This window comes from Gavialis gangeticus, unplaced genomic scaffold (assembly GCF_001723915.1).
Source record: "Gavialis gangeticus isolate Ggan-Ray unplaced genomic scaffold, GavGan_comp1, whole genome shotgun sequence".
Taxonomy (NCBI): domain Eukaryota; kingdom Metazoa; phylum Chordata; order Crocodylia; family Gavialidae; genus Gavialis; species Gavialis gangeticus.
In genome coordinates, this window is record NW_017729007.1 from 4,992,774 (window position 1) to 5,001,139 (window position 8,366).

At 42.0% G+C, this 8,366-nt stretch overlaps 1 protein-coding gene across 2 annotated transcripts in view; it reads right to left on the reverse strand.

Annotated features, from left to right (window-relative positions):
- Nucleotides 1-1,240: 1,240 nt before the first annotated feature.
- The window catches only part of AASS (aminoadipate-semialdehyde synthase), a 53,218-nt gene continuing 46,092 nt past the window's right edge, over nt 1,241-8,366 (reverse strand). For both annotated transcript variants that reach the window (XM_019509265.1, XM_019509266.1), the window contains exons 23-24: nt 5,785-5,961; nt 1,241-2,700 (exon numbers count right to left, since the gene is read on the reverse strand). In XM_019509265.1, the coding sequence (XP_019364810.1) occupies nt 2,582-2,700; nt 5,785-5,961 (296 nt within the window). In that variant the 3' untranslated portion in view covers nt 1,241-2,581. The remainder of the gene's footprint in view (nt 2,701-5,784; nt 5,962-8,366) is intronic.

Genomic DNA, 8,366 nt, shown 5'->3' on the forward strand with positions numbered 1-8,366 from the left:
TTCCAGAACAGATGAAGAACAGTAGGGGAGGAAAGGGCAGCTTTTGGACAGCTGCACAGGCTGACACTGGTCCCCTGGCTAAGTACAGACAGTCAAAAAGCCTGAGCCTGAATCAGTTTAATCTTCGCAGGTTAGTCTACACCAGGGGTGGGCAAAATGCAGCTCATGAGCTGGATGTGGCCCTCCAGGCCATTCTATCTGACCAGTAGGGCCCCTAAAAAATTTAGTAAATTAATATTTATCTGCCCTGGACTGCCTGTCATGTGGCCCTCGATGGCTTGCCAAAACTCAGTAAGCGGCCCTGTGCCCAAAATAATTGCCCACCCGTGGTGTAAACTGTGTAGATTGAATGAATATGCATATGAACAGACATTCATTCAGTTTTGATACCAGAAATGCAGCCACATGCCTGCAATGACATAAGTCTGATCCCAGGGGGTGCTAGAGCATGCCTCCCTGCTTGGCTGAAGCAGACAGCTTGGGCTAACCCACCCACCTTGAGAGGGAGGTTTACAGGAAAGGTGCAAAGTATCCCGGGATGCTGGGGGACTGAGAGTTAATTTGAATCTGGAGGGGATCTGGGACAGAAGTTAAATAAATTATTTATCAATTAAGTCTGATACTACATCCCTCCAGGTTTATCTTAAACCAATTTTGGCCATTTTGAAAGCAGTTATGTGCAATGAACTTCTGTTGTGTTACAGATTTGAACTGGCTTCCAATTACTTATATTGGTTTATGTGTAATTTCTGTCCCTTGCTCCTGACTCCAGTGGGAGAACTACCTGACTAATGCCCTGGATGGAGATTTTCAAAAGGTTTTAAGTGGTGGGACAATGAGAGGAAAGAGAAGATAAATCCAGGACCAGAATAACAAATCAGTATGTCCTAGATTTAAACCTCTAGGCCTGCAGTATCTTGAGGTCCTTATACCATACTGCCTGTTTATTTTAAACCTTTCAGGCCCACTGAAGTGGAAAGAGTAATCTATAGTAAACATACTCAGGAGCTTTTCCAAGTGATATTTCTGACAGCTTTATATTTACATCCCAAATGCTCTCACTAACCCCAAATGTAGAACTAAATGCCACTGAGCTCTAAAACTAAAAAGCAAAATATACTTGTTAATATTGCAACATATCAGAACAGCCTTCTATTCTGCAACTGGAAACACTGGTTCTTTTTCTTTGCTTGTTTTTTTGGGGAGAAGTGGTTTTTGGTTTTGTTTTTGTTTTGAGGGGTGGGGGGGCTAAAAAACCTTTCCCAACTGTTACACTGATTCCAGGTCCAGAGAGACACATTTGGCAGATACAAATACATTTTCAACTTAAAATAAAGGCATTTCAAGATTACACAGGAATTGATTTACAAGTGCACTAATACATCTAAAGCTATTACATAATTTCTCGCATACAACATACACACCTCCACCAAAATCAGCCCCTAACACTGGAGTGCATGTATTAAGCAGGAAAGCCAATATTTATGCCTAGGAGAGAAGGACTCTGCTTCTCAACAGTGCAGCAGCTGTGGTATTAGTGTTCAGGCAGCTAAAGGAGTAAATTGACTTAATGGCTTACTGTTCTCCACTCCATAAGTATTAATGATGCCTCTCTTTTTTAATGGTCTTGATGTTCCACTAATCAAGCTAAAGTTTTTTAGGGAAATTTTGCTGTCTGCCAGCTGCTCCTGATCTCTCTCCTCCTATTTCACAGCCTAAGCAGGAACAGGAGGGTAAAACAGATGAAAATTACGCTCTGTCCCCTGTTCATGCAGCCATAACGCTGGAACTGTTTTTTTAATTCATTCTCCCTTTCAAAAACATGGTGTGTATTATATTTTGGAGCATGTTATAAGCAGGAAAATATGGTGCATCTATCGTACTGCCTTGAAACGTACAAAAATATTGTTGCCCATTTTCTTTACATCAACATTCTCTTTTAATAAGATGTATATTTACATATATGGAGGTGTGTATCAAAGTAATAACCAGATGCAAAAGTATAAATGATTTAAATGACGAGAATGATTAAGCATAATAAATTACTTACTGGACCTCCTTAACTAGACTTATTCTCCTTGTATGAATAGGCTCATAAGACAATACACACTATGTTTTCTTTTCAATTGAGGTCTGTCCTTTTGGTAACAAAACTCCCATGTTCTAAGCATATGCTTTCTGTTTAAACACAAAACCGTCCTTAGATATTTAATTAATTAGCAAAGTGCTTAATGATAGTAAAATGTTAGTAAGTATTAAATACGTATGTTGTATGCATAATAGTTCCTTGCTATATATGTTGATGTCAAATGATTTTTGGCACTTTACGATGCATGTTTTTTTTTTAAAAAAACATTAACTAGCCCTAATAGGCAAACAATCCCTATTCCAAAAGCAAAAAAAAAAGATACAATTTACGCATCTAACTACTTAGAATGTGCTCAACAGAATCAGATAGGTAGTTTTATAAATGGCATCATTTGTGTCTTGGACTGTAGGCACAACCATTAATGGGCCCATAACTGAAGGCCAAACAGAATCCTTTACAAAAATAAAATCAAGGTCAATCTGTTATATTCAGTTATTGTCTGATAACGCTTTGGGTTCTATATACAATGCCTTCTGATCTAATACGCTCAAGTACTGGTCCATAGATATTCTTCGTTAATGGAATTACCATGCCCTTGGCATCAATTTCACCTGAAATATAAATAAAGAAAATATTACAGAGAAATATACAAGTATCAAGCTCAGCTGACTAGTTAGTACTGATACTCTGCAGAGGTGGAAGAAAAGTCAAGACCCACAGAAACAGGAACTTGTCATATGTACCTTCATAAATATTTTGAATGGATTCAACAAAAATATGGAGAAGTCTTTTAAAAAAAAAGTGAAAGGTGAAGGCAGATGATTAGATTTTTTTTCACTTCTGCTTAGCGAGTAAAGAAGCAGAGACCCAAAATATCCAGAGGTCTAAACAACTTACCAATGAGTCATTTTTTCATTAAATATGGCTACAGGAAGAGAGAATGTGCTTATTTACATATAAGGCTAATTGGTTAATATTATTCCAAGTCTGAATTTTAATTGATTCTGATGGTGGGTAGTAGAGCATCTAACTTATTGAAATACTGCAAGATAGAATCTCTTTCTGAATGTAGCAGGAGTTAATTTACCATGTCAAAGACCTCTGAGAACTAGCACAGTGGTGCCCAACCTTTTCAGCCCACAGGCCAAGATGAGTGGTCCCAGGTCCATCCATGGGTCAGATCCCATCTGTGGGGCCCAACACAGCTTCATGAAGCCAGGCCATTTCATTGAACTTGTGTCAGGCCCTGGCTCAATCCAGCCATGCGAGGGTGAGGTCTGACTCCTCTGTGCAGGGCTGACCCAGCCAGGACTGATCTAGCCCTGTGGGGCTTGGAAGTTTGTCAGCAGCGGAGCAATGGCAATTAAGTCCTACCACCCCCATCCCACCTAGCCCAGCAAATTTCTGGATCCATGGGAAGACCTATGGGCCAGATTACATGGCTCTGTAGGCCAGATCTAGCGCATGGGTCAGGGTTTGAGCACCTCTGTGCTAGCAAAATAATCTGTAATCTTTAAGACTAGTTAGCATTTGACAAGTGAGCTGAAAGCTCAGCATGCAGGGTGGAAGACAGTTACAAAAGTCAACCAAAAACAAACTGTATAGCTAGAATTCTGTTTTAGTTGTGCAACTAGAGATAATGGAATAGGGAAAGCATGAATGTGTAATGAAAATGGTGACCCCTGTTGAAGCAAGAAATAGTCTGCTTTATCCAAGCGGAATGCAAGGATTCCCTTAAGAAATGAACTCTCAGTACTGAAGACGATGGTAGATATTTAGAACTTCTGCTTGATGCAAGCAGCCCCTTACACAGAATAGATCTATTGTAGCCTTACAATCAACTTCCCGAACAGTGAGAAAGCAGACTAAGTTCAAACACAAGACTCTCTTAAGCAGGGATCAGTGTTCAGACAGAGAACTATTATGGAATAGTTACGGAACTTTAAATTCACATTTGAGCTTATTTTGCAGTAGCTTCCAAGTGTAGGCAAGCTGTAAGAAGTCTCTGTTCTCCAACTCTAGTTACTTTTTCACTTCCCTTTCCTAATTTTTGCAGAAGACATATAAGTGAAATTTTTAGCATCCTTACAGACTATCCATAACAGAATTGGCAAACCCAGTTCCCTCCTGCCAATATGTTAACCCTAAATCCCTATCACCCAATTTTATTTCTAAATACTAATTAATACTCCAGAAGACATTTCTGGGGGATAAATCTAAACTTTCCACAAAACACTCTCCCTAGGCTAAATTCTGAATACATAAAACTGAAATAACTAATAAAGCCTGTGGCCTCTTTAAATCAATCACTGGAATTTCTCTTGGTTTACAGAATTAGACAACAGAATATAGGAGTAGGAGAGGGCTAAAATGACATAGGAGTTCACTTGTAATCCACAATTTATATATTTTAACAGTGCTTGGAAACCCCCATGCAGAAGATTCTCTATAGGTGACAATCATTCACAACTATGGGTGCACCAATAGAGATTTTGGGGGCTGATACCGATATTTAAGGAGGCATATCATCCGATACCGATCCGATATCCGATACAGATGTCTCCAGCTAGCAAGTCTGGTATGGTGGAAGGAAAGGGAGGAGGGGAGGGGCATGGGAGGACAGATCAGCTCCCCCATGGTGAGAGACGGGGCGGAGGCAGGCACTGCCCGGGGGGGTGGAGGTGGTGCAGTTCATGGGATAGGGGCGGCTCCGGCCATTGCTTGCACCCCAGTAGGGTGGGGGACGTGTGCCCTCAGATCTGCAGCTGCAGCATGGAGCCAGACCCGGTGCTGCACAGGGCTTTTCCTGCTGGGGGTGGGCTCAGAGCTGGCTCCAGTGGTGCTGGAAGGAGGCTGCAGCCACCCCAAATTTTACTGCAGCTCCACTCCCAGCCCAACACCACCACAGCTTTTCCCTGTGCTTGAATGGAGATGGGGCAGTGAGCTGGGCGGTGGTACAGCGCTGGGAGCAGAGCTCCAGCAAAATCTGGGGTGGCTGCAGCCTCTTCCCAGTGCTGCCAGAGCCGCTCCAAGCCCAGCCCCCGGTGAGAAGAGCCGCACAGCACCAGCTCTGACTCAACCCTGCAGCTGCCTCCCACCCCGCACCACACAAAACCAGGGGGACATGCCCCCCAGACCTCCTGGGGTACAAGCAGCAGTGGGAGCTGTCCCCACCCCACAAGCCACACCTCTTTCCTGTGCCCTCCCCCACCGGCTGGGCAGAGCCTGCCCCTGCCCCCTCCCTCACAGCGGGGGTGTTGATATGCCCCCCTCACACCTCTTCCCTCCTTCCCCCTTCCCCTTCCGACTTACCAGCTGAAGGCAGCTCTCCACACCACCAACTCTGTGCTGTGCTGCACTGCAGCTGCACACAATACGGGAATTTATCAGCCAAATTATTGGCCCCATAGAGCCGATATCCAATATAGACAATTTTCTTCATACTGGTACTAACCTGATATCGAACCAATGTATTAGCGCACCTCTATTCACAACTGCCACTAAAATTACTGTAGCAAAGCTTAGATGTAAAAAAAAAAAATCAGTATGACAAAATGCCTCTATTATAGACTTTTCTAAAGGGTGTTTTTACAAAACGGCATGTATACTTCTTAGAAAAAAAAGTTTACCTGTCATTACTTAAAACAATAATTGCATAGATATAATTTAATTCAAATGGAAAGGAAGGTACTTACCATTCAGAACCATTTTAGCAGCAATAGCAGTAGGATACCCCACAGTTTTAGCCATTGCAGAATATCCTTTATCATCACCATAGACCACCAGATCAATTAATTTGTCTTCAAAATGTCCAGATGGATGCCTGAGACCTATTTCATTTCTCATAACAATCATATCTCGCTCTCCAGCACCTAAAAGCAGCAAGACAGACCGGCATTACTAATTTTATTTGTATTGTTGCAATACTGACATCAGGATCCTAGTGTATTAGTCATACATAAAATGTCAATTCTGCTCCTAACCTCCTGACAAGCAGCTTACAATGCAAGTGCAGGAATGTTCTGCTTTATTCTCTTATTTCTGACTAATCACAAGCACCCCAGCAGATGGCTAACTGTCTAGTCCTGAATACTTCAAATACAGAATAAGCCCAGTTAAAATAAAATGAATTCTATAGTATGGACATGTTGAGCAGAATTATTGTTTCACTTACTCTGGTTCACTTCACTAGAGACATTCTGTCATTAAAGAAGTAAAAGTACAATGACAAGTCAGACCCCTTATAACATGAAAATACCATCTTAAAAAATAGTATAAATGGTGAAGTTGCACAAGACGCATTGATGTTTCACCTGGATAGATAAACCTACAATGTGGAACCCTGAGAGGACTAAAAATAAAAATAAATCATGTCTTAATACCCTTTAAACTACCTAAGTTCTTTCTAATTATAGGCCTTCTCTTGGAGATATACCTTTCAATGACAGAATTACTAATTCTTCTACCTTAATTTTACAATATATAAAGAACTATTAATGGTCACTAGGAGAGATCCCTAAGGAGAAATTAAGTATTAAGATTGATGACAACAACTTTCAGGCAGACAATACAATTAGTGCAAGAAGTGCACCTAATCGGTCTATGGAACTGGGAATGGTCAGCCAGAAACACCTAAAGTGGTTATAGACTAATAAAAGGAGCCTGTACAACAAAAGGAAGGAGCCTGAACTACTGGTGGAGGAGATGATACTTCACATTATAACAATAAGGACCAATGATGAAATAGCAATCATATGTGCATCACCAGTATTGAAGTGTATGAATTCTTCAGAAAAAAATGACAATTAAGATAAATGTGGCACTACCTGGTAATGGATTCAGAAGGAGCAGCATGGATTAAACAGAATCTGTTTAGGTTAAAACCACTGGGAGGATGATGGTAAAAGAGGTTCCCTAGGGTAAGAGCCTGAAGTCTGCTCTAGTTACCTAGGGTCAAATATGGATTAGGAGAAATCTCCGAAATGTTATTAAATAGCTTCCTAGCAACAGTTATCATTATGGGAGACTAGCTTCCTGTTATAAATTGAACAGCAAACATTACTAATTATGGCAGTGCCCAGTTATTTCCAAATACGAGAGCCAAGCAACTTTCACTAAATAGTCACTGAACCAACAACAGGTAAGCCTATTTTAGACTTGATTTTGGTAAGTAAAATGACATCAAAGAAGAGCTGGTTGTAGAAAATAACACTGTACTGAGTGATCTCAAGTTGATCCAGTTCAAACTAAATGGAAGGATAAATAAGAGCAAGGCTGGAACTAAGAGGCACTTTTACATGAGCTCCAGAGGTGGGGGGCAACACTTTAATTAGAGTAGCTCTTAAAGCCACCCTAATTAAAGTACCACCGCGTACCCTGTATCAGTGTCTCTGCTCTTAAAAATGGCAGTGGGAGTGCTTGAACTAAAGCTTATTCAATAAGCTTTAGCTCAAGTGCCCCCGCCCCCATTTTTAAATGTGGGGATGCTGATAGACAAGATGCAGGAGGCTGCTGGGGCGCAGCAATTACCACACTCCAGCAGATTCAATTAATCAAGTCTCCACTTGTGGATAGATGTCCAAAAATTTTGCTTTCAAAGGGCAACTTTATTTGACAGAAAAAGTACTAGTCAATGAAATCAACCAAACTGAGAAGCTCAGGAACCTGAATATGGAGGTGACCTGGAATCTCTAAGTGAATGGTGCTAAGCTACAGACACAGGTGATAGCGGTCTCTAGAGCTTAGCACGGGCAAAATGAAAACAATGTCTCAAGGAATCCTCCAGACCAGAGTGAAAAGCCAGTAATATTTTGCATGTGTGGGGTGACTTATGTGAAACAACCTCAGTGCTTCAGTGGAGGCATGAATAGACAACTACTCCTTGCTACCCCCTGATTTAACCTGAATTCTGCCTTAGTGAAGGTGAGATGTTAGTCTCTGGGAAAAGAGAACATGAACACTACGCCTGTGCAAAGCGGCTAGTATTCACTTCGGCTTCAGCCAATTCAGGGGACAGTGATTCAATTCAGTGATTTGAATCACTGTCCCAAATCGATTCAGCCAATCTGATTTGGAGATCTGTCTGCTGCCAAATCTCCAAATCAGCCAGGCCCATGCCCCCCCAGCCCAGCAATGGCTGCTCTGCCCACCCCAGCTCCCGGCACTTGGGGAAAAAAAAGCCCCGACTCACCGGGTGCTGCCAAGCGAGGGGCGATCCCTGCTGCCCACCACTGCCCCACGCTGCACAAGCCCCAACCCCACCCCCCTGCTTCTCCAG